General features: G+C 50.9%; 3 protein-coding genes and 1 long non-coding RNA gene across 11 annotated transcripts in view; 2 read left to right on the top strand and 2 right to left on the bottom strand.

The window, feature by feature from the left end:
* Positions 1-6,930, top strand: part of erfl1 (Ets2 repressor factor like 1) — a 39,766-nt gene extending 32,836 nt beyond the window's left edge. The window contains exons 5-6 of the mRNA XM_069185342.1: positions 1,203-1,335; positions 4,456-6,930. Coding sequence (XP_069041443.1) covers positions 1,203-1,335; positions 4,456-5,204 — 882 coding nt within the window. The 3' untranslated portion in view covers positions 5,205-6,930. The remainder of the gene's footprint in view (positions 1-1,202; positions 1,336-4,455) is intronic.
* Positions 6,931-7,822: 892 nt separating this feature from the next.
* On the bottom strand, positions 7,823-12,470 carry LOC138225372 (uncharacterized). The gene is made up of 2 exons (XR_011183864.1): positions 12,103-12,470; positions 7,823-8,538 (listed from the first exon to the last, which is right to left on the bottom strand). It is a non-coding gene; the product is annotated as an uncharacterized lncRNA (long non-coding RNA).
* arhgef1 (Rho guanine nucleotide exchange factor (GEF) 1) overlaps positions 11,803-26,132 on the top strand; it is a 31,759-nt gene continuing 17,429 nt past the window's right edge. For 5 of the 8 annotated variants that reach the window (XM_069185286.1, XM_069185285.1, XM_069185288.1 and 2 more), the window contains exons 1-9: positions 11,804-12,133; positions 16,324-16,375; positions 16,970-17,056; positions 18,646-18,759; positions 19,384-19,482; positions 21,923-21,965; positions 22,584-22,689; positions 22,810-22,950; positions 25,896-25,925. In XM_069185286.1, coding sequence (XP_069041387.1) covers positions 16,346-16,375; positions 16,970-17,056; positions 18,646-18,759; positions 19,384-19,482; positions 21,923-21,965; positions 22,584-22,689; positions 22,810-22,950; positions 25,896-25,925 — 650 coding nt within the window. In that variant the 5' untranslated portion in view covers positions 11,804-12,133; positions 16,324-16,345. The other 3 variants (XM_069185284.1, XM_069185289.1, XM_069185290.1) reach the window with 3 other exon arrangements.
* Positions 13,309-15,826, bottom strand: LOC138225411 (uncharacterized protein DKFZp434B061-like). The gene is made up of 2 exons (XM_069185532.1): positions 15,776-15,826; positions 13,309-15,198 (listed from the first exon to the last, which is right to left on the bottom strand). The coding sequence occupies exons 1-2, from the start codon at positions 15,824-15,826 to the stop codon at positions 13,309-13,311; spliced, it is 1,941 nt and encodes a 646-aa protein (XP_069041633.1).

Below are 26,132 nucleotides of genomic sequence, written 5' to 3'. Positions count from 1 at the left end.
AGAGACAGATAGACAAACACAGACAGACACACTATCCCAGATTAAGAGAGACAGATAGACAAACACAGACAGACACACTATCCCAGATTAAGAGAGAGAGACAGGTAGACAGACACACTGATTCTACACATTGATATGGGAGAAGAGAGAGAGACACACAGACAGACACATTGATTCTGAATAAGAGAGAGACACAGACAGACACACTGATTCTGAATAAGAGAGAGACACACAGACAGACACATTGATTCTGAATAAGAGAGAGACACAGACAGACACACTGATTCTGAATAAGAGGGAGAGACACACAGACACACTGATTCTGAATAAGAGAGAGACACACAGACAGACACATTGATTCTGAATAAGAGAGAGACACAGACAGACACACTGATTCTGAATAAGAGGGAGAGACACACAGACAGACACATCATCCTGCACTAAGTGGGAGAGAGACAGGCAGCGAGGGGGCGAGAGAAGGAGAGAGGGTCTACAGGCACTTACTCTGCCAGAGAGAGAGAGAGGGGTTCCACAGACCTTATTCTTCGGCTCCCTGTCTTCCTTCCTTGAGGTGGATTCAATCCCCCCGGTCGATATTTTCTTTTTAAAAAGTAAATGAAAACATGAATGGATGCTAATGAGATGCGAGCTCGTTAAGTCCCAGGGATCAGCGAGCTGTCGCTGCTCTCCGGGCTCCAGCGCACACTCGCACACAGGAGCTAGCGACTGCCATCCGGAAAATCCCACTTCCTCCGGGTCTGCCTCCGGGGAGACACTGACTGGAGTCCTTCCCTTCCTCTGATCCTCTGATCCTCCTCTCCTTCTTTCATTATGACCTTGCTGATGATCAGGAAACTGACATGCGTTCCACTCAACATATCCACTGAGACTGGCCATTTTATTAGGAACAGACCAGGACAGAACTCGTATAACACACAGAACAAACAAATACTGTACTTCCAGTAAACAAAGTGTGTCTGTATGAACCCCTCTCTCTCTCAGTGCAGTGTTCATGTACTGGAGTGTCCAGTCAGTGTGTCTGTATTAACCCCTCTCTCTCTCAGTGCAGTGTTAATGTACTGGAGTGTCCAGTCAGTGTGTCTGTATTAACCCCTCTCTCTCTCAGTGCAGTGTTAATGTACTGGAGTGTCCAGTCAGTGTGTCTGTATTAACCCCTCTCTCTCTCTTTGTGTATCTCTCAGGCTCTGCAGTCATTGTTCCCACGGTTACCGGACTCGTCTGGTCGGGGGGGTCTCTTTGAGAGAGGGGGTGCACCAGGTACCCCAGAGTCTGAGAAACTGAGACTGGACACCGCCTTCCCCTTCCTCAGCTCCGGTGAGAGAGGTGGTCAGATGGAGGGCTGGGTGAGGGACAGAGGGAGACAGGAGAACGGGAGACAGGGAGACAGGAAGTCAGGGAGTCAGGGAGTCAGGGAGACAGGGAGTCAGGGAGTCAGGGAGTCAGGAGACAGGAGACAGGAGACAGGGAGTCAGGGAGTCAGGGAGTCAGGAGACAGGAGACAGGGAGACAGGGAGTCAGGGAGTCAGGAGACAGGAGACAGGAAGTCAGGGAGTCAGGGAGACAGGGAGTCAGGGAGTCAGGAGACAGGAGACAGGAAGTCAGGGAGTCAGGGAGTCAGGGAGTCAGGGAGACAGGGAGTCAGGGAGTCAGGAGACAGGAGACAGGAAGTCAGGGAGTCAGGGAGTCAGGGAGTCAGGGAGTCAGGAGACAGGAGACAGGAGACAGGGAGTCAGGGAGTCAGGAGACAGGAGACAGGAAGTCAGGGAGTCAGGGAGTCAGGGAGTCAGGAGACAGGAGACAGGAGACAGGGAGTCAGGGAGTCAGGAGACAGGAGACAGGAAGTCAGGGAGACAGGGAGTCAGGGAGTCAGGGAGTCAGGAGACAGGAGACAGGAAGTCAGGGAGACAGGGAGTCAGGGAGTCAGGGAGTCAGGAGACAGGAGACAGGAGACAGGAGACAGGGAGTCAGGGAGTCAGGAGACAGGAGACAGGAGACAGGAAGTCAGGGAGTCAGGGAGTCAGGGAGTCAGGAGACAGGAGACAGGAGACAGGAGACAGGGAGTCAGGGAGTCAGGAGACAGGAGACAGGAAGTCAGGGAGTCAGGGAGTCAGGGAGTCAGGAGACAGGGAGACAGGGAGTCAGGAGACAGGAGACAGGAAGTCAGGGAGTCAGGGAGTCAGGGAGACAGGGAGTCAGGGAGTCAGGAGACAGGAGACAGGAAGTCAGGGAGTCAGGGAGTCAGGGAGACAGGGAGTCAGGGAGTCAGGAGACAGGAGACAGGAAGTCAGGGAGTCAGGGAGTCAGGGAGTCAGGAGACAGGAGACAGGAGACAGGGAGTCAGGGAGTCAGGAGACAGGAGACAGGAAGTCAGGGAGTCAGGGAGTCAGGGAGTCAGGAGACAGGAGACAGGAGTCAGGGAGTCAGGAGACAGGAGACAGGAAGTCAGGGAGACAGGGAGTCAGGGAGTCAGGGAGTCAGGAGACAGGAGACAGGAAGTCAGGGAGACAGGGAGTCAGGGAGTCAGGGAGTCAGGGAGTCAGGAGACAGGAGACAGGAGACAGGGAGTCAGGGAGTCAGGAGACAGGAGACAGGAGACAGGAAGTCAGGGAGTCAGGGAGTCAGGGAGTCAGGGAGTCAGGAGACAGGAGACAGGGAGTCAGGGAGTCAGGAGACAGGAGACAGGAGACAGGAAGTCAGGGAGTCAGGGAGTCAGGGAGTCAGGAGACAGGGAGACAGGGAGTCAGGGAGTCAGGAGACAGGAGACAGGAAGTCAGGGAGTCAGGGAGTCAGGGAGACAGGGAGTCAGGGAGTCAGGAGACAGGAGACAGGAAGTCAGGGAGTCAGGGAGTCAGGGAGTCAGGGAGACAGGGAGTCAGGGAGACAGGGAGTCAGGGAGTCAGGGAGTCAGGGAGTCAGGAGACAGGAGACAGGGAGTCAGGGAGTCAGGAGACAGGAGACAGGGAGTCAGGGAGTCAGGGAGTCAGGGAGTCAGGAGACAGGGAGACAGGGAGTCAGGGAGTCAGGAGACAGGAGACAGGAAGTCAGGGAGTCAGGGAGACAGGGAGTCAGGGAGTCAGGGAGTCAGGAGACAGGAGACAGGAAGTCAGGGAGTCAGGGAGTCAGGGAGTCAGGGAGACAGGGAGTCAGGGAGACAGGGAGTCAGGGAGACAGGAGACAGGAGACAGGAAGTCAGGGAGTTAGGGAGACAGGGAGAGGGAAGGAGGAGAAGGGAAGAGAGTCTGGTTGGTCTGGAATAGGAGACAATCAGTGCACATTTCTTCATCTTAAATGAATGACACTGTAAGAATAAGAATAAGAATCACACACACACACACACACACACACACACACACACACACACACAGAGCGTGTGCAGACACCGCAGGTCCCCAGGAACCTCCTCTCTCCCACCATCCCCGTCCTGAAAGGCCCAGCTGCCCTAATTGCGCGCAGGCTGGGGTCTGGCCTGTGGCACCCCATTACCCCGTGTTCTTAAGCAAGCGAGCAGCCTGCGCGCTGTGATTCAATATTCATGTGACTGCTGGGCGCAGGGTAATACTGCTGGCCTGCAAATTAGAGCCAGTATCAAACACCACACCACACACACTCACACACTCACACACCTACAGCCCTGAGTCAGGAGTGCAGGGAGGGAGGGAGAGAGAGAGACAGAGCAGACAGAGAGAGAGGCAGAGAGGGGTGGAGAGACAGAGCAGCAGAGTGGGAGTGGGATGGAGAATGGGAGAAATTACAGTTGTTCCAGTCACAGTTGCTGTTCCAGTCACAGTGGCTGTTGCTGTTCCAGTCACAGTGGCTGTTGCTGTTCCAGTCACAGTGGTTGTGGCTGTTCCAGTCACAGTGGCTGTTGCTGTTCCAGTCACAGTGGTTGTGGCTGTTCCAGTCACAGTGGCTGTTGCTGTTACAGTATCAGTGGTTGTTGCTGTTGCTGTTCCAGTCACAGTGGTTGTTGCTGTTGCTGTTGCAGTCACGGTGGCTGTTGCTGTTGCTGTTCCAGTCACAGTGGCTGTTGCTGTTCCAGTCACAGTGGCTGTTGCTGTTACAGTATCAGTGGTTGTTGCTGTTGCTGTTCCAGTCACAGTGGTTGTTGCTATTCCAGTCACAGTGGCTGTGGCTGTTCCAGTCACAGTGGCTGTTGCTGTTGCTGTTCCAGTCGCAGTGGCTGTTGCTGTTGCAGTCACAGTGGTTGTTGCTGTTCCAGTCACAGTGGCTGTGGCTGTTGCAGTCACAGTGGCTGTTGCTGTTACAGTATCAGTGGTTGTTGCTGTTGCTGTTCCAGTCACAGTGGCTGTTGCTGTTACAGTATCAGTGGTTGTTGCTGTTGCTGTTCCAGTCACAGTGGCTGTTGCTGTTGCAGTCTGTGTCTCTGCTGTCGCCGTGGTAACTGGAGACCCCTCCCCTGTCTGCTGTCCGCAGGTGCGCCCTGCTACTCGAAGCCGCCCTCCCTCCTGAGCCCCTACGGGCGCGGCCCCTCCTTCAGCGACTACACCTGGGGCTTCAGCCCCTACCTGCCCGGCGCCTTCTCGCTCAACAGCCCCAAGCTGGGCCCGGGCTCCCTCTACCCCTCGCACTTCTACCCCAGCCCCCTGCAGGGCCCCCTGTCCCAGCTGCCCAACCCCTTCTCCGGCCTCCTGCCCGGGGCGGGCGGGGGCGCCGGCGAGGCCGCGGCGGGCCAGGGGGGCCGGCTGGGCGTCCCCTCGTACGCCGGCGCGCTGCCCTCGCTGGGCCGGACCGCGGACGTGCTGGGCGGGGCGGGGGGGGGCGGGGGGGGCGAGGGCGTGCCGGCGGCGGGCAGCGCCGGGCTGGGCCTGGGCCTGGGCCTGGGACTGGGGGCTCCCCCGGCCGGCCTGGACCGCAGGGGCAGCGTCAAGCCGGACCCGGAGTCGGACTCGGAGCTGGAGATCACGGACCTGAGCGAGTGCAGCTCGGACAACGAGATCGAGGCGGCCGACTTGGCGGCGGGGGGGCTGCGGGCGCCCCCCTCCCCCCCCGGCGAGCGGCTCTCTGGGACTCCTGACACGAGCGCAGCGCCCGCGCCGCTGCCCCCCTGCCCCTCCCCGGGGTCCCCCCCCTCCCCCGCCGGGGTCCCCCGGGCAGCGCTGGCCGAGAGACTGCGTGTCCACCACAGAGGCGCCGACAGCACCCAGGCCAGCTCGCACAGCTAATATCACAGGCAGCACCCCTCTCTCCAGCCCTGCGCCCCACAGTCACCCCCTGCCTGTCCCTCCCTCCCCCTTTCTCTCTCCCTCTCCTGCCTGTCTATCTCTCTATCCTGTCCCTCTCTCCCTCTCCTGCCTGTCTCTCTCTTCCTCCTCCTTTCTCTCTCCCTCTCCTGCCTGACTCTCTCTTCCTCCTCCTTTCTCTCTCCCTCTCCTGCCTGTCTCTCTCTCCCTCTCCTGCCTGTCTCTCTCTCTATCCTGTCCCTCTCTCCCTCTCCTGCCCGTCTCTCTCTTCCTCCCTGTCTCCCTGCCTCTCCTTCCCTCCTGTCGAATTCAAATTCAGTATTGAACCCTGACCAGTGATTCACAGTGTTGCCAAAGCAAGAACAATTAGCAAACACATTTGCAGACATTACCGACGTATGAAATAGTATTGGAGAGGCTCAGTGCCTGCTCCTCAGGCTGTGACAGGAGATCAGACTGGGCTGCAGCTCAGCTGAGATTCCTCTCCCAGTAAGACTGGACGTTGTTCTGCTTCTGACAGATGTGGGAATTCTGGGATTAGATATGTTTTGTGGAAGATGGTTGGTCTAATCCCTGTCTCTCTGTTACTCTCTGCTATCCCCTTCCTCTCTTGCCCTCCCTCTCTCCCTCTTTCCCTCAATCTGCCCCCTCTCGCCCTCCCTCTCTCCCTCAATCTGCCCCCTCTCGCCCTTCCTGTCTCCCTCTCTCCCTGGATCTGCCCCTCTCTCGCCCTTCCTGTCTCCCTCTCTCCCTGGATCTGCCCCTCTCTCGCCCTCTGCAGCAAGAATTCTGCTGCCTCATGTCTGACCTCGTTAGTGGTTCCAGTAATTAACAGCCCTCTGCTCTGAGTCTGCCTGTTCCTCTTTTCTCTTAAAATTCTGTTACACACAGTCTGTCAATTTGTCAACAAAGTTTTTGTAAATTAATATATGTTCTTTAAAGTGAATTTTGCCTGACCAAGTTGCTCCCACATGTGTTCTAAATTCCAGTTTTCCCCACAGCTCCAGTCCAAGGTGTGGGAGGGGGGAGGCGAGTTCAGAAATCCAAATTCCGACTGTATCACAAACACATTCATTCCATACTCACTCCTAATTACTTAATTGTCCCTTAACTGGTCAATTAATTGGAGGGATCAAATAAAATCCCCCAACACCAGGCTCTACTACAGTAGGTCAGTATACCAGATAATAGAATGGAGTTATTAATCTCCCTGCAGTCTGGAGCAGAGAGCTTTAAAGGAGCCCCAGTCTCACTGTGACCTGTGTCAGTGTTACAGGTAGAGACACAGCCCTTATAGAGTCAGGAGACTCATCTCCCTGCAGTCTGGAGCAGAGAGCTTTAAAGGAGCCCCAGTCTCACTGTGCTCTGTGTCAGTGTTACAGGTAGAGACACAGCCCTTATAGAGTCAGGAGACTCATCTCCCTGCAGTCTGGAGCAGAGAGCTTTAAAGGAGCCCCAGTCTCACTGTGATCTGTGTCAGTGTTACAGGTAGAGACACAGCCCTTATAGAGTCAGGAGACTCATCTCCCTGCAGTCTGGAGCAGAGAGCTTTAAAGGAGCCCCAGTCTCACTGTGACCTGTGTCAGTGTTACAGGTAGAGACACAGCCCTTATAGAGTCAGGAGACTCATCTCCCTGCAGTCTGGAGCAGAGAGCTTTAAAGGAGCCCCAGTCTCACTGTGACCTGTGTCAGTGTTACAGGTAGAGACACAGCCCTTATAGAGTCAGGAGACTCATCTCCCTGCAGTCTGGAGCAGAGAGCTTTAAAGGAGCCCCAGTCTCACTGTGACCTGTGTCAGTGTTACAGGTACAGACACAGCCCTTATAGAGTCAGGATGTTTATAGGACCAACCACACTGGAGGCGCCAGCTGGCTGCTGCTGTGTTAGGAAACAAGGTGAACATCCCCATCTAGTGGCTGTTTTATGTAACACTTTTCCAGATTGAAATAATTGAATAACTTTTAGACAGTATATTCCATTTCCAGCCTAACACTGCATTAATATACTGATTCTATAATATCTCTACCAAGAAATCTATTTGGGTAAAACCATTAGTATAATACAGTGCAGTAAATCACAGTGAAATCAGGGTAAAAGCACAGTACAGTGCAGTAAATCACAGTTAGATCAGGGTAAAAGCACAGTACAGTGGAGTAAATCACAGTGAGATCAGGGTAAAAGCACAGTACAGTGCAGTAAAGCCCAGTGAGATCAGGGTGAAAGCACAGTACAGTGCAGTAAAGCCCAGTGAGTGCATGTTTGGGCACAGAGAGGCTGGTACAGTAACTCATGACACCAGCTGTGGGTGAAACTATGGCAGAGCCTGATCAGTTCAGGGTTCAAGCAAGGTGACCCACAGGACTGTGTGGATCTGTGACTTGACTCCCGTAAACGAATACAAAGACGTGTTTTAAATGTGATGACGCACTGGCCTCACAGATGTCTGTGGAATGCAGTCTTACTGAGGTGTCAGAGGGGTTTCTGTCCCCCAGTCGTGGAAAAGTTTAAATCCAGTCATACCCCACCCCCCTGCACCCCCTCACGCCCCCCTGCTGTAAATACACATCGCCATACTCTGTATACAAAAGCATCACACAAAGTGAGATTTTAAACATTTTCTCTGTTATTAACTATTGTAAAAAACAGGAGTGAAACTTAAACTTGTATCAGTAAAAGCAATAAAAAGAGTTCTGGAGATTAAAGCACCGTGTGAATATTATTATATCTGGAGTGTTGTGTGAGAGTGACTCCTTCATCACCATCAGAGCTGTAGAGTCACTGTAGAGACACTCAGTCCAGCTCCTCTGTATCTTCACACTAACACTCCTTCATCATCATCAGAGCTGGAGAGTCACTGTAGAGACACTCAGTCCAGCTCATCTGTATCTTCACACTGACACTCCTTCATCATCATCAGAGCTGTAGAGTCACTGTAGAGACACTCAGTCCAGCTCATCTGTATCTTCACACTGACACTCCTTCATCATCATCAGAGCTGTAGAGTCACTGTAGAGACACTCAGTCCAGCTCATCTGTATCTTCACACTGACACTCCTTCATCATCATCAGAGCTGTAGAGTCACTGTAGAGACACTCAGTCCAGTTCATCTGTATCTTCACACTGACACTCCTTCATCATCATCAGAGCTGTAGAGTCACTGTAGAGACACTCAGTCCAGCTCATCTGTATCTTCACACTGACACTCCTTCATCATCATCAGAGCTGTAGAGTCACTGTAGAGACACTCAGTCCAGCTCCTCTGTATCTTCACACTAACACTCCTTCATCATCATCACCACACTTGAAGCTCCACAGCTGTGAAAAGTTATTACATATAAAATAAACAGAGATGCTTTATAACACTAATATATAACACTAAAACAGTTTCTCGATCTTAAATTCTGCCCAATACTTTATCCCCAGAGCTCTTCACCCAGCAGCCCTGTCACCCTGCAGCTCCCAGCAGGGGGCGCTCTCACCCAGCTCCCAGCCCATTGGAGCCCAGCAGTGTGAGCCTGGCCAGAACCTGGAGGGGAGACTCCTGGGAAAGCTATGGTTGCTGCTGGAAGAGGTGTTAGTGGGACCAGTAGGGGGCGCTCACCCTGCGGTCTGTGTGGGTCCTAATGCCCCAGTATAGTGACGGGGACACTAGACTGTAAACAGGCGCCGTCCTTCGGATGAGATGTAAAACTGAGGTCCTGACTCTCTGTGGTCATTGACAATCCCAGGGTGTTTGTCTAAAAGAGTAGGGGTGTCACCCCAGTGTCCTGGACAAATCTCCCCCTGGCCTTTACCAGTCATGGCCGTCTAATAACCCCCCTCTCTGAACTGGCTCCATCATCCAGTGTCCAGAAAAGCACTATATAAGTGTAAGCAATTATTATTACTGTCATTATTATTAACCTGCTTAAATTGAACGATTGAATAAATTTTTTACTTTATTTATATATTCAGTTTTCTTTCTACTCATACATATATGCTTCTTGTTTATTACTGAGTTCATGTTGTTTTAAACATAATGTGTTTTGTGTCTTTTACCTGCCTGCTAAGCAAATTTCTCAATGAAGTCCCAATGGGACAAGTACAGTATTTCTCATCGCCAAATCACCAGGGCTGTCATTAACAGACTCTACCACCAGAGGGGGATATAATTACGTCTATTTTTCTATCGCACATTTTGACATAATCTCACTGTGATACACTGCACTATACTGTGCTTTTACCCTGATCTCACTGGGTTTTACTGCACTGTACTGTGCTTTTACCCTGACCTTACTGAGCTTTACTGCACTTTTCAACACAGACAGGACTCCACTGAGCTAAACATATTCAATACAAACCAATCAGAATGGAAACAATTCAATGAAAACAATTATTAGTTATTGTTACTGAGAGAGAGAGGGGTTCATACAGACACACTGACTGGACACTCCAGTACATTAACACTGCACTGAGAGAGAGAGGGGTTAATACAGACACACTGACTGGACACTCCAGTACATGAACACTGCACTGAGAGAGAGAGGGGTTCATACAGACACACTGACTGGACACTCCAGTACATTAACACTGCACTGAGAGAGAGGGGTTAATACAGACACACTGACTGGACACTCCAGTACATTAACACTGCACTGAGAGAGAGAGGGGTTAATACAGACACACTGACTGACTGGACACTCCAGTACATTAACACTGCACTGAGAGAGAGAGGGGTTAATACAGACACACTGACTGGACACTCCAGTACATGAACACTGCACTGAGAGAGAGGGGTTAATACAGACACACTGACTGGACACTCCAGTACATTAACACTGCACTGAGAGAGAGAGGGGTTCATACAGACACACTGACTGGACACTCCAGTACATTAACACTGCACTGAGAGAGAGAGGGGTTCATACAGACACACTGACTGGACACTCCAGTACATTAACACTGCACTGAGAGAGAGAGGGGTTAATACAGACACACTGACTGGACACTCCAGTACATTAACACTGCACTGAGAGAGAGGGGTTCATACAGACACACTGACTGGACACTCCAGTACATTAACACTGCACTGAGAGAGAGAGGGGTTAATACAGACACACTGACTGGACACTCCAGTACATTAACACTGCACTGAGAGAGAGAGAGAGGTTAATACACACACACTGACTGGACACTCCAGTACATTAACACTGCACTGAGAGAGAGAGAGGTTAATACAGACACACTGACTGGACACTCCAGTACATTAACACTGCACTGAGAGAGAGAGGGGTTAATACAGACACACTGACTGGACACTCCAGTACATTAACACTGCACTGAGAGAGAGAGGGGTTCATACAGACACACTGACTGGACACTCCAGTACATTAACACTGCACTGAGAGAGAGAGGGGTTAATACAGACACACTGACTGGACACTCCAGGACATTAACACTGCACTGAGAGAGAGAGGGGTTAATACAGACACACTGACTGGACACTCCAGTACATTAACACTGCACTGAGAGAGAGAGGGGTTAATACAGACACACTGACTGGACACTCCAGTACATTAACACTGCACTGAGAGAGAGAGGGGTTAATACAGACACACTGACTGGACACTCCAGTACATTAACACTGCACTGAGAGAGAGGGGTTAATACAGACACACTGACTGGACACTCCAGTACATCAACACTGCACTGAGAGAGAGAGGGGTTAATACAGACACACTGACTGGACACTCCAGTACATCAACACTGCACTGAGAGAGAGAGGGGTTAATACAGACACACTGACTGGACACTCCAGTACATTAACACTGCACTGAGAGAGAGGGGTTAATACAGACACACTGACTGGACACTCCAGTACATTAACACTGCACTGAGAGAGAGAGGGGTTCATACAGACACACTGACTGGACACTCCAGTACATTAACACTGCACTGAGAGAGAGAGGGGTTAATACAGACACACTGACTGGACACTCCAGTACATTAACACTGCACTGAGAGAGAGGGGTTAATACAGACACACTGACTGGACACTCCAGTACATTAACACTGCACTGAGAGAGAGAGGGGTTAATACAGACACACTGACTGGACACTCCAGTACATTAACACTGCACTGAGAGAGAGAGGGGTTAATACAGACACACTGACTGGACACTCCAGTACATTAACACTGCACTGAGAGAGAGGGGTTAATACAGACACACTGACTGGACACTCCAGTACATTAACACTGCACTGAGAGAGAGAGGGGTTAATACAGACACACTGACTGGACACTCCAGTACATTAACACTGCACTGAGAGAGAGAGGGGTTCATACAGACACACTGACTGGACACTCCAGTACATTAACACTGCACTGAGAGAGAGAGGGGTTAATACAGACACACTGACTGGACACTCCAGTACATTAACACTGCACTGAGAGAGAGAGGGGTTCATACAGACACACTGACTGGACACTCCAGTACATGAACACTGCACTGAGAGAGATTTCTAGGGGAGCGAAAATAATGTGACACATTGCGGAACTGAGTGAGCGAGAGAGGGGGGGGCATCAAGTACTTTTCGCCTGAGAGAGAGAGATTTAACCGAAGTCTAACAGGAAGAGATTGTAAGCGAGAATCCCCATCCCCCGCCCCCTCTAAAAAAACAGACCAGCGGTATTTGACATAGTTCGCGGGGCTGAGCTCGGGGGGGTTGCTGGACGTGTACTCACAGCTTTCCAGACTTTCCCCACTCGCGAAAGAAAAAACACTCGAGCGTCTGGGGCGTGAGGTTTTTGCAGTCTTGTTCTGGGCACAGTATGTGCTGCGCGGGTGACGGGTCGACGCTCGCAGACAGGAAATAATCGGCAATTTTGTTTCGTTTTACCCCCGGGCTGCAGACTCCGCCGCCGTCGAAGGTAAGACGCGCAGAAACGTCTCATTCGGACAGATCCGGCGGCGGGCTGGTCCGGGGTCGGGGGCTGGTGGGAAACTCGCCGCTGTCCTGAAGTGGGAAGTTTGTGCGGAGCCGCGCCGACACAGCCGCCGCTCTTTCCGGTTCGAATCTGTTTCGACCTCGCCTGACGGCGGCTCCGACGCGGCCGGGTGTCTTCCGCGCTGCCGCAGTGCCGAGAGGCCACCGGCAATACTAATAATACTAATCCAAATACACTATTACCGACCGAGCGCTGTACCTGACACCTCCGGACCGAGTTATACTGTCGTGTGCTGAGTAGCACTTTAACGCACTTTACTGTCCTGGACTTAATAGTACTTTAATCCACTGTACTGCAGTGCACTGAATAATAATTTAATAAAATATACTGTAGTATGCTGAAAAGTACTTTATCTCGCCCTATTTACACGTCCTGAATAATACTTTAGTATACTACACTGTGGTGTTTTGTATAGTACTTTAATGCACTGTACTGTAGTGTACTGAATAATAGTTTAATACAATATACTATAGTCCACTAAACAATACTTTAGTATACTATACTGTAGTGTGTTTAATAATACTTTCACATGTTATGCTGTAGTGTCCTGAATAGTACTTTAACATGCTCTACTGTAGTGTCCTGAATAGTACTTTAACGCACTATAGCAAACACTTAAAAGTACTTTAATACACTATACTGTAGTGCACTGTATAGTACTTTAACACACTATAGCATACAGTACTGCATAGTGTTTTGACACACCATAGCGTACTGAATAGTACATTCATACACTATGCTATACTGTGATATACTGAATAATAACTAAATACACTATACTGTAGTACTTGAGCACAGTATACTGTAGTGTGCCAAATAGTACTTTAATACACTTTAGTCTACTGAATAGTGCTGTAATACACCATAATGTAGTGAACCGAATAATACTTTAATACACAATACTATACTTTAGTGTACTGAATGGTTATTTAATACGCTGTACTGTAGTTTACTGAATAATACTTTAATACACTATAATGTACTGGTGTGTTAATTACTATCGGTGTGGCGGTCAGTGTGCTGTGTTGGTCGCTCTTGGTGTCTGACACAGACGGCGTCACCTGCACACAGCGTCACAGTGTCTGACACAGACGGCGTCACCTGGGGGGGTGTAGTGCAGGCTGTAGTCTGGGGGGGTGTAGTGCAGGCTGTAGTCTGGGGGGTGTAGTGCAGGCTGTAGTCTGGGGGGTGTAGTGCAGGCTGTAGTCTGGGGGGGTGTAGTGCAGGCTGTAGTCTGGGGGGGTGTAGTGCAGGCTGTAGTCTGGGGGGGGTGTAGTGCAGGCTGTAGTCTGGGGGGTGTAGTGCAGGCTGTAGTCTGGGGGGTGTGTAGTGCAGGCTGTAGTCTGGGGGGTGTAGTGCAGGCTGTAGTCTGGGGGGGTGTAGTGCAGGCTGTAGTCTGGGGGGGTGTAGTGCAGGCTGTAGTCTGGGGGGTGTAGTGCAGGCTGTAGTCTGGGGGGTGTAGTGCAGGCTGTAGTCTGGGGGGTGTAGTGCAGGCTGTAGTCTGGGGGGGTGTAGTGCAGGCTGTAGTCTGGGGGGTGTAGTGCAGGCTGTAGTCTGGGGGTGTAGTGCAGGCTGTAGTCTGGGGGGTGTAGTGCAGGCTGTAGTCTGGGGGTGTAGTGCAGGCTGTAGTCTGGGGGAGGTGTAGTGCAGGCTGTAGTCTGGGGGTGTAGTGCAGGCTGTAGTCTGGGGGGTGTAGTGCAGGCTGTAGTCTGGGGGTGTAGTGCAGGCTGTAGTCTGGGGGGTGTAGTGCAGGCTGTAGTCTGGGGGGTGTAGTGCAGGCTGTAGTCTGGGGGGTGTAGTGCAGGCTGTAGTCTGGGGGTGTAGTGCAGGCTGTAGTCTGGGGGGGGGTGTAGTGCAGGCTGTAGTCTGGGGGGTGTAGTGCAGGCTGTAGTCTGGGGGTGTAGTGCAGGCTGTAGTCTGGGGGGTGTGTAGTGCAGGCTGTAGTCTGGGGGGTGTAGTGCAGGCTGTAGTCTGGGGGTGTAGTGCAGGCTGTAGTCTGGGGGGTGTAGTGCAGGCTGTAGTCTGGGGGTGTAGTGCAGGCTGTAGTCTGGGGGGTGTAGTGCAGGCTGTAGTCTGGGGGGTGTAGTGCAGGCTGTAGTCTGGGGGGTGTAGTGCAGGCTGTAGTCTGGGGGTGTAGTGCAGGCTGTAGTCTGGGGGGTGTAGTGCAGGCTGTAGTTTGGGGGGGTGTAGTGCAGGCTGTAGTCTGGGGGGGGGTGTAGTGCAGGCTGTAGTCTGGGGGGGTGTAGTGCAGGCTGTAGTCTGGGGGGGTGTAGTGCAGGCTGTAGTCTGGGGGTGTAGTGCAGGCTGTAGTCTGGGGGGTGTAGTGCAGGCTGTAGTCTGGGGGGTGTAGTGCAGGCTGTAGTCTGGGGGGTGTAGTGCAGGCTGTAGTCTGGGGGGGTGTAGTGCAGGCTGTAGTCTGGGGGGTGTAGTGCAGGCTGTAGTCTGGGGGGTGTAGTGCAGGCTGTAGTCTGGGGGGTGTAGTGCAGGCTGTAGTCTGGGGGGTGTAGTGCAGGCTGTAGTCTGGGGGTGTAGTGCAGGCTGTAGTCTGGGGGGTGTAGTGCAGGCTGTAGTCTGGGGGTGTAGTGCAGGCTGTAGTCTGGGGGAGGTGTAGTGCAGGCTGTAGTCTGGGGGGTGTAGTGCAGGCTGTAGTCTGGGGGTGTAGTGCAGGCTGTAGTCTGGGGGTGTAGTGCAGGCTGTAGTCTGGGGGTGTAGTGCAGGCTGTAGTCTGGGGGGTGTAGTGCAGGCTGTAGTCTGGGGGGTGTAGTGCAGGCTGTAGTCTGGGGGGGTGTAGTGCAGGCTGTAGTCTGGGGGTGTAGTGCAGGCTGTAGTCTGGGGGGGGGTGTAGTGCAGGCTGTAGTCTGGGGGGTGTAGTGCAGGCTGTAGTCTGGGGGGTGTAGTGCAGGCTGTAGTCTGGGGGTGTAGTGCAGGCTGTAGTCTGGGGGGTGTAGTGCAGGCTGTAGTCTGGGGGGTGTAGTGCAGGCTGTAGTCTGGGGGGGCGGGAGGCTATCTAGTGCAGGCTATCCACTGGACATGCAGACATGAATGGAAAGCAGGCAGAGAGATTGAGTCACCGATGACTGACAGTGAGTCCATTCATGCCCTGGCTGGTGTGGACGCCTGCCTGCTCCTGTATACTGCGCTCTGTGTGCTCGGAGGGAGGTGGAGCAGCAGGGCAGGCTCCCACGTCAAGCCCTCATTCTTCTGATGAAGGTGAGGGAGTGAGCCTCAGCTGGCTGAATGAGTGCTCTGTGTGGGAGACCTCCCTTCACTCCCCTCCTCCCCCTTACCAGTCCTGCTGGACCTCGAGGACAGCTGGTCCAGTGGTTCAGGTCCAGTCCTGCTGCACCAGGAGGACAGCTGGTCCAGTGGTTCAGGTCCAGTCCTTCTGCACCTCGAGGACAGCCGGTCCACTGGTTCAGGTCCAGTCCTGTTACACCAGGAGGACAGCTGGTCCACTGGTTCAGGTCCAGTCCTGCTGCACCCCGAGGACAGCTGGTCCAGTGTCACCCATCCAGGAGTTAATACTTGACTCTTTAGTTCTAGTACCCTGAACCTCACAGTTACCCTGTAATCTCCTGACTGCAGAAACCTTGCTCTCTCTCGCACTGTCGCCATTGCGGTCTTGTCATCCTCTCTAGACTTCAGCTCTTCTCTCCTTCCTCCCTCCCTCCCTCCGATGCTTCGTCTTTTCTCCCCTTCAGTGAGGGATCTGTTAGAGGTCAGGAGGAAATGGTTTTGATGATTTCCTGAGGAAGTCACGCCCCTTTCCTGTCGCGCTGCCACCCTCCTGTGTCTGCGTGCACTTTGCTCAGGCACAAATAAGGGCAGTCTGGGACTGCAAGGACCCAAGAGAGAGGGCAACTCCCCTCGTTTTAAAATGTCGAGAGACATCCATCGACTCCGAGATAGTCCAGGACTGGACTGGACTAGTGATTCACTGGGATTATAATCAGACTGACTGACACTGACAGAGCAGTCTGAGGTGCTCGAAGTTGGATTGGGCTGCTCTTATACTGCAGTGGACTGACTTGGATCAGAATGGATTGTTCTCATTGGACGGATGAATTGATATCTATTCTGTCTGGGAGTAACAATTATCATATCGTTAACAGGCACAACTTCTGCCTCAGAAACATGGACACCAGTGAAGACGCCCATGAAGGAGTGAGAATCAGAAATTCATTAACCCCTCTCTCTCAGTGCAGTGTTAATGTACTGGAGTGTCCAGTCAGTGTGTCTGTATTAACCCCTCTCTCTCTCAGTGCAGTGTTAATGTACTGGAGTGTCCAGTCAGTGTGTCTGTATTAACCCCTCTCTCTCTCAGTGCAGTGTTAATGTACTGGAGTGTCCAGTCAGTGTGTCTGTATTAACCCCTCTCTCTCTCTCAGTGCAGTGTTAATGTACTGGAGTGTCCAGTCAGTGTGTCTGTATTAACCCCTCTCTCTCTCAGTGCAGTGTTAATGTACTGGAGTGTCCAGTCAGTGTGTCTGTATTAACCCCTCTCTCTCTCTCTCAGTGCAGTGTTAATGTACTGGAGTGTCCAGTCAGTGTGTCTGTATTAACCCCTCTCTCTTAGTGAAGTGTTAATGTACTGGAGTGTCCAGTCAGTGTGTCTGTATTAACCCCTCTCTCTCTCAGTGCAGTGTTCATGTACTGGAGTGTCCAGTCAGTGTGTCTGTATTAACCCCTCTCTCTCTCAGTGCAGTGTTCATGTACTGGAGTGTCCAGTGGGTCAGTGTGTCTTTCTCTGTTTCATAGCGATCTGCGTTTGGCGCAGCTCATTCAAATGTGGCGATGAAGATTATTGGAGCTGAGGACGAGTATTTTGAAAATGATATTGACCCGGTAAGAGAGAAACAGGTGCATCTGTTTGTGTCTCACACTTCCTTCTGGTCAGTGCTGTCATCTCCTGAGATCTACTGTCTCTCTGTCCTGAGCTGAGGAGTTCCCTTCCCTGGTCCGAGAAGAGATGAGCAGTGCAGTTCTTACACTCTTTCTGTCCTGCTTGGAGTAATGATGCTCTGCCTGTGATAACCCATCTCTCTCTCTGGTCTATTTAAATTTCAAATTGAAAAGCTTGACTGGCTTGACAATACAGCATTTATGGACATTTTAGTATAAACGTACCATTGGACATGTTCGTACAATTAATAAATCTTTAAGCAGTATTAAGAGACAAGCTCACTGTCTGTTCCTCGGGCCTGGGACAGGAGATCACACACTGTATTATTATTATTGAGAGACAAGCTCACTGTCTGTTCCTCAGGCTGGGACAGGAGATCACACACTGTATTATTATTATTGAGAGACAGGCTCACTGTCTGTTCCTCAGGCTGGGACAGGAGATCACACACTGTATTATTATTATTACTGAGAGACAGGCTCATTGTTCCTCAGGCTGGGACAGGAGATCACACACTGTACTATTATTATTGAGAGACAGGCTCACTGTCTGTTCCTCAGGCTGGGACAGGAGATCACACACTGTATTATTATTATTGAGAGACAGGCTCACTGTCTGTTCCTCAGGCTGGGACAGGAGATCACACACTGTATTATTATTATTGAGAGACAGGCTCACTGTTCCTCAGGCTGGGACAGGAGATCACACACTCTATTATTATTATTGAGAGACAGGCTCACTGTTCCTCAGGCTGGGACAGATCACACACTGTATTATTATTATTGAGAGACAGGCTCACTGTCTGTTCCTCAGGCTGGGACAGGAGATCGCACACTGTATTATTATTATTGAGAGACGGGCTCACTGTCTGTTCCTCAGGCTGGGACAGGAGATCACACACTGTATTATTATTATTGAGAGACAAGCTCACTGTCTGTTCCTCAGGCTGGGACAGGAGATCACACACTGTATTATTATTATTGAGAGACAGGCTCACTGTCTGTTCCTCAGGCTGGGACAGGAGATCACACACTGTATTATTATTATTGAGAGACAGGCTCACTGTTCCTCAGGCTGGGACAGGAGATCACACACTCTATTATTATTATTGAGAGACAGGCTCACTGTTCCTCAGGCTGGGACAGATCACACACTCTATTATTATTATTGAGAGACAGGCTCACTGTCTGTTCCTCAGGCTGGGACAGGAGATCACACACTGCATTATTATTATTGAGAGACAGACTCACTGTTCCTCAGGCTGGGACAGGAGATCACACACTGTATTATTATTATTGAGAGACAGGCTCACTGTCTGTTCCTCAGGCTGGGACAGGAGATCACACACTGTATTATTATGATTATTATTATTATTAAGAGACAGGCTCGGGACAGGAGATCACGCACTGGGTTTTAGCTTTATTAAGTTCCTCCCTCCTCTCCAAGTAGGATTGGAAGCTGTTCTGGTTCTTGCAGATGTGGAAATTCTGTTCCACAGTCCAGTCCAGCTGTGTCTCTCTTTGTCTTTCAGACAGTAGACGACCAGTATAGCGCCTTCAACAGTATAGAGCTGGTGAAGAAGCGACCTGCTCACCTGATGGTCTTCCTTCAACATGTTATGCTGCAGTTCGACTGCTCCCCTGTGGTGAGACAGAGGGCGGGCTGGGATGGGGAGAGGCTGGAGGGGTTTAGAGGTGGAGGATATGGGGTGTTCAACCATAGAGGTAGGGGTGATATAGGGGCTATATGGGTGTGGGTGGGGTACAGGGCTATAGAGGGGGTGTGAGTGGGGTACAGGGCTATAGAGGGGGTGTGAGTGGGGTACAGGGGGTGAGAGTGGGGTACAGGAGTATACAGGGGGTGAGAGTGGGGTACAGGGGTATACAGGGGCTGTGAGTGGGGTACAGGGGCATACAGGGGCTGTGAGTGGGGTACAGGGGTATACAGGGGGTGTGAGTGGGGTACAGGGCTATAGAGGGGGTGTGAGTGGGGTACAGGGGGTGTGAGTGGGGTACAGGTGTATACAGGGGGTGAGAGTGGGGTACAGGGGTATACAGGGGGTGTGAGTGGGGTACAGGGCTATAGAGGGGGTGTGAGTGGGGTACACGTGTATACAGGGGGTGACAGTGGGGTACAGGGGTATACAGGGGCTGTGAGTGGGGTACAGGGCTATAGAGGGGGTGTGAGTGGGGTACAGGTGTATACAGGGGGTGAGAGAGGTTCCATTGTCTTTGTGTGATCTTTCTCTTTGTCTCTCTTGCTCTGTCAGCTGTGTTACCTACATGCTGACCTCTGTAAGAGTCTGAGCCCGAAAGAGATGAAGAAGCACTTTGTGGAGTTGTGCAACACCTACCTGGACAAAGTAGCAGTTGAGTGTCTATACTGTTCTCTCCCTGTCTCTCTCTCTGTGTCTATACTGTCTCTCTCTGTATCTGAACTGTTCTCTCCCTGTCTCTCTCTCTCTGTGTCTATACTGTCTCTCTCTGTATCTGAACTGTTCTCTCCCTGTCTCTCTCTCTCTGTGTCTATACTGTCTCTCTCTGTATCTGAACTGTTCTCTCCCTGTCTCTCTCTCTGTGTCTATACTGTCTCTCTCTGTATCTGAACTGTTCTCTCCCTGTCTCTCTCTCTCTGTGTCTTAGTGTTCTCAATTCAATTCAAGGTGCTTTATTAGCATGACCAATGAGTATAATCTGTGTTGCCAAAGCAAATAAAAATAAAATTAACATGAAACAAAAACAAAATCTACAGACATTTACAACAAAGACATATCATAAAATATTTACATATAGTGTAAACATATGGAGCATTACTGGGAGACAGACTCACTGGTCCTCAGGCTGTGACAGGAGAACACACACTGGGCTGCCAGTTCAAATGAGTTCCCTCCTCCCTCTCCCAGTAGGATCGGGAGCTGTTGTGATTCTGGCAGGTGTGGAAATTCTGGGACTAGATTTCTGAGTTTAGGGAAGAATGTTTCTCTAATCCCAGAGTATCTGTCACAGTGCAGTAGGAAGTGCACCTCTGTCTCTATTTCTCCCCGCTGGCAGTGGGAGCACAGCCTGTCCTCTCTGGGCAGCCAGGTCTGCCTGTGTCCAGTGTCTATGGCCAGGCTGTGGTCACTGAGCCTGTCCTCTCTGGACAGTCAGGTCTGCCTGTGTCTAGTGTCTATGGCCAGGCTGTGGTCACTGAGCCTGTCCTCTCTGGGCAGCCAGGTCTGCCTGTGTCCTATGTCTATGGCCAGGCTGTGGTCACTGAGCCTGTCCTCTCTGGGCAGCCAGGTCTGCCTGTGTCCTATGTCTATGGCCAGGCTGTGGTCACTGAGCCTGTCCTCTCTGGACAGCCAGGTCTGCCTGTGTCCAGTGTCTATGGCCAGGCTGTGGTCACTGAGCCTGTACTTTGTCAGGGTCTGTTTCTCTTTGCTGTTATTTAGCTTGGTTAGATATTTGGCTAGTGTGTATTGTCTGTTTAGGGTTCTGTAGTATTCCAGTTTGTTGTGTTTGTGTGTGTGTGTGTCCCAGTGTGTGAGATGTTGCTGTTTGGTCTGCGCTGTGATGTGGTTAATTCTAGCAGTGCTGTTCTGAGGCTGGCTGGTGTAGGTGTGGCTCAGGTCAGTGAGCCTCAGGACCACCGGGCTCAGGGGGCTCTGTTTTGGGCTCAGCTCTTGACTCAGCAGGGCTTTGTGGTGGTAGGAGTTTTGGTCGGTGTTTTTTAGTTGTAGCCAATACTTTAATATTCTTTTCTGTATGTTTATCAATAGTGGGTACTGGCCTAATTCGGCCCTGCACCCGTTGTTAGGAGTTTTTCTCTGCACATGGAGGATGTTTCTACAGATCTCCATGTGCAGCGTTTCTGTGGGGTGTTTGTCCTGTTGAGTGTAAACCTGGTCTGTGAGGGGACCCCACACTTCACTGCCGTATAGGGCGATGGGTTGGATTACACTTTGAAATATTCATAGCCAGATTCTTGATGGTGGGTTGATGTTGAAAAGCCTCCTTCTTATTGCGTAGAAAGCCCTGAGTGCCTTCTCTCCTCTCTCTCTCCCCCTCTCTGTGTGTTTGTATACTCCCTGCCTGTCTTGTCATTTCCTGTGAAGGTCGTGGGAGTGACACGGACTGTTCCATTTCCCTCGAGATCTGGGGGGTTGTTTTCTTTTCTGAGACCCTGCTGTCACTATTAACCACCGTGGTGGGGGACAGGGCACTGCGGGCTGGCATCGTGAGCCCAGAGATAGCCCTGCAACAGCGCCCCTGTGTGGCGAGGCGAGGTGTCTGCGAGCTGGCAGTGCAGTCACTGAGAGCAGCTGTGCTCTTCCTGTCCTGATGAGAGCGCTGTGGCACTCACTGTGCCTGGTGTGTGTCTGGTGGTACCACAGTGAAATGAGTTTGATTTCAACTCCACATTTCGAGAACGTGAATGTGATTCCAAGATGCTAAACAAGGGAGATATAACAGGACAGTGCCAGTACAGGACTTTTCACAAGCTGTACACACTATACTGCCTGTTCTGGAGACGTGTAGTCACCTTTGATTAAGCTATCAAACTCTCGCCAAGTAAAAGCCCACCCTAATGTAGAGAGCAGTGGCCACACGCTGCCGGTGAGGATGGACTGTGCGCCGCTGCCCTCTGGTGGTGGTTTGTGGTACTGCGCCAGTGTGCGTCGGTCACTTGTGCACGGAAAGACCCGAATATCACTACAGCGCCTGTGGCGAATGTGTTTCTGTTTGTCTCTCTCAGTGCAGTATTAATGGCCTGTAGGGTCCAGTCAATATGTGAATCTTTATTAATCCTTCTTTTCCTTTTTGCAGGTTCTGAAAATTCAAATTCCTGTGCAAATAGCCTATGAACTGGGTGAGTACCCCCAATTGCAAATCAACTGAATTAGTGATTAACCAATTAAGTGATTAGGGACTGCAATTTATGGAGCTCCTTCATCTTTGTAAACTGTGTAGATTAAACCAGTGGTAGAGGGATGAAAGCTATTACAGATCTCATTCAACCTGAAGATCTGAGAGCAAATTTAGAATTTAACCCCAAAATAACAATTCAAATCCATGAGCCTGTGATCATGAACCTGGAGCACAAACCACAACGCAGCATTCCTCTGGGAGCAGGAGTAACTGGGATCGAGACTCACGGGTTTATACACAGTCACACCTGGAGCGGATCAGACTACTGTGCACTGGGAGTCTGACTGACAGCACTGTGACACTTGGAGCGGATCAGACTTCTGTCACTGGGAGTCTGACTGACAGCTCTACGTACATGTCAATGGTGTGGTTTTAGTGTTCTGTGAGAACTAATAAATAGCATTTACTTCTCTCTTCATCTCTCTCCTGTCTCTCCTCTCACCCCTGACTGTCTTGTCTCCTCTCGCCCCTGACTCTCCTGTCTCAGTATTGTGCAGTCAGCTGTGTGTGTCTGTACTAACCCTCTGTCTCTCGCGCTCCCTGCCCCTCCATCTTTCAGACCGAACTCGGCCAGACATGATTCCTGAAGAGACGCAGAAACGCTTCGCTCAGGACCTCCAGAACTCGCTGGCCTGTGAGGTGGTCAGACAGCTGGAAGACTTTCGGTACTTAACTAATTAAAAAACTAAGTCTGGTGGTTGAGATTTACTCTCAGTGCAGTGTTAATGTACTGGAGTGTCCAGTCAGTGTGTCTGTATTAACCCCCCTCTCTCTCTCACCTTTAGGCACAAGAGGATGATGGGAATGACTGCCAATGAGCGGGAGCTGTCAGACGTTGAGGCCTTCCCTACACAGGATCGTATCGCACTGGAGATTAAGGAGCGGAATGTGGCCGAGCAGCTGCTGGACAAACTGGCCGATATTCAGTGAGTCAGGCGACGCCACGGACAACCCCCCACACACACTTGCACAACCTCAGGACCCCAGTCAGACACTGCTAAACACCGTTCACATTGTTTGTTTGCCTTCATGTTCACATTGTTTGTTTGCCTTCATGTTCAGGACCTGCAGGCACGACAAAGTCAGCTTTCACCTGTGAGTGTGGTCCACAGAATTGTCTGGAGGTTTTCAGGCAGTTTGGCACATATTTAAGTTGGGGTCCTTTTGTAGGACCCCCCATGATATCAGTTGGAGATACTCAGGCAGTGAAGAGGCCATCCTCAACTTTCTGGAAAGCCACACAATCCTGGTGGGTGGGCTTTATTGGTTAGGTGTGTTCAGGCGCTGGCAAGGACAGCTTGCAGTTCTCAGGACCCCAGAGCTTGTGAGGGGAGGAGGAGGAGGAGCTGGTGTCTTGTTTCATCATTCATCACTGTCCTGTTGAAAGACTTCAGAGTGAAAACAGGGTAACAGATGGAGTGATGTCCCAGGAAAAGGAGCACACTGTTGCACTCCTGACACTGTCTCACACTCTCTTATACAGTTGCACCTGCACCCTCACTCACACATAGACAGGCACACACACTCTCACACGCACTGTTGCACACCTAACACTGTCACACAGTCGCACACCCACGCCCACTCTCACACTCTCACAGGGGGCCTGCTACAGTGGTGTGGTTGGGCCTCCACCATACAGGGCCTGATGCAGATGCTCCGGCAAGTAGTGGTGCTGGGAAGGTGGGGGGTTTTAGATGAGTGATAGTGAACACAAGCACAGTCTTCTCTCTCTCTCTCACACACACGTACAGTCCTCTCTCCCTCTCTCAGTTCAATTCAAGGTGCTTTATTAGCATGAACGATGGGTACAACCAGTGTTGCCAAAGCAAATAAAAATAATAAAATTAACATGGAACAAGACAAAAAATAGAAGTAAAATAAAATCTACAGACATGTTACAGACATTTACAACAAAGACATATTATAAAATATTGACATATACTGTAGGCGAATGGAGCATTATTGGGAGACTCTTTCCCTCTCTCTCTCTCACACACACACACAGTCCTCTCTCTCTTACACGCACACATGCACAATGCTCTCTCTCTCACACACACATGCATGCACTCACGCACAGTGCTCTCTCACACACACACACACATGCACAGTCCTCTCGTGTACACAACCGCCTCTTGCACATGCGCACACAACCCTTTCTCTCGCACACGCACACAGTCCTCTCTTTTCTCACACACATGCACACAATCACAGTTGCCCTTCTTTCACGCAATCCCCAGCCCCCCCCACACACACACACTGTGTTGTCCCATCCCTCTTCCTGTGCCATGATGTCATCTGGAACGGGGGGGTGTGAGGCGGAGGCTCCTCATTGGTCAGTCTTGGGCTTTCCCCCTCCGGCTCCCTCCACACGCGCGCAGACACACACAGAGACACGCACACTCTTCCTCTTTCCCACATCTTGCTCTGTAGTTGCATCAGCCTCTCCCGACTCATAAATAGCTCCAGCTCCTCGGCCAGCGCCCTCCGTTTCCCAGCCAGACTGAACACTGCTCCCGCGCCTGCAGGCTCAGACCTCTGCTCCGCTCCAGAGCTTCTCCCTGGGTCTCTCGTTCCTCTGCACTGGAATATGCTCAGATTGCTCCACTGTGATACTGAGAACCGCAGTCCAGTTTACCACACAGAAAAGCTGAAACTGCCTGATTACTGCAGGCAAGTACAGGCAGGCGGACAGCACGGTCACCACCGGCGGAGACCATGTTGCTCGGGAGGTGAGTCAGCTGAGCTCGTTAATTAATTAGCCCTTGGTGCTCTAAACAGCCTGTGCACTGTAAATTATCAGGTAGGCTTATACACTGCACGCTCTTTATTAGTGATTAGTCTTGTGTGCATTTTGCACTAATTTGTGCAGTTATTCTCCAGAAACTGATGATTGTTAATGTGCAGATACAGATGAGCTGGACTGAGTGTCTCTACAGTGACTCTACAGCTCTGATGATGATGAAGGAGTGTTAGTGTGAAGATACAGAGGAGCTGGACTGAGTGTCTCTACAGTGACTCTACAGCTCTGATGATGATGAAGGAGTGTTAGTGTGAAGATGCAGAGGAGCTGGACTGAGTGTCTCTACAGTGACTCTACAGCTCTGATGATGATGAAGGAGTGTTAGTGTGAAGATACAGAGGAGCTGGACTGAGTGTCTCTACAGTGACTCTACAGCTCTGATGATGATGAAGGAGTGTTAGTGTGAAGATGCAGAGGAGCTGGACTGAGTGTCTCTACAGTGACTCTACAGCTCTGATGATGATGAAGGAGTGTCAGTGTGAAGATGCAGAGGAGCTGGACTGAGTGTCTCTACAGTGACTCTACAGCTCTGATGATGATGGAGTGTCAGTGTGAAGATACAGATGAGCTGGACTGAGTGTCTCTACAGTGTCTCTACAGCTCTGATGATGATGAAGGAGTGTTAGTATGAAGATACAGAGGAGCTGGACTGAGTGTCTCTACAGGAACTCTACAGCTCTGATGATGATGAAGGAGTGTTAGTATGAAGATACAGAGGAGCTGGACTGAGTGTCTCGACAGTTATTCTACAGCTCTGATGATGATGAAGGAGCGTTAATGTGCAGATACAGCTGAGCCAGGCTGTTGTAGTGTGATGTGTGAAATTGTGAAGATGGGTTTACTGAGAGATCTTTAACAGTGATCTGCAGTAGAGGGGATCACAGTTTGACATCTCTGTACAATTTTAGTTTCAGTCTTCATCTCTGTCAAAACCTGCACTTGTCTGTCCCTCTCTCTGCTCCAGTGTCTGTGTGTTCTCCCTGTGTGTGCCTCTAGGGCTGCTGTCTTGCCGGGCTGTGATGGAGCTGTGTCTCTCTCTATCCCTGACTTTTCTGTTTTGCTCTTTTGCAGTCCAACGATTTGCCCCGATGAAGAGAGATGGTAAGTCATGACTTCTGTTTAGGCATACCCGTATATACACTGGTGAATACTGTGTTACTGAAACACAGCACAGAAGCCTAACTTACATCCTGTGGATCTCAGATGTCTTTGTCTTAGTTCTTTGAAATCTGAGCTAAACATACGTCACTTTCATTCAGGCGCCAAGCTAGATGTCCCCAGGCAGTCCTAGGACCCCAGCATGACATC

Source organism: Lepisosteus oculatus, chromosome 27 (genome assembly GCF_040954835.1).
Source record: "Lepisosteus oculatus isolate fLepOcu1 chromosome 27, fLepOcu1.hap2, whole genome shotgun sequence".
NCBI lineage: Eukaryota > Metazoa > Chordata > Actinopteri > Semionotiformes > Lepisosteidae > Lepisosteus > Lepisosteus oculatus.
This window is presented reverse-complemented; position numbering and strand designations above follow the sequence as displayed.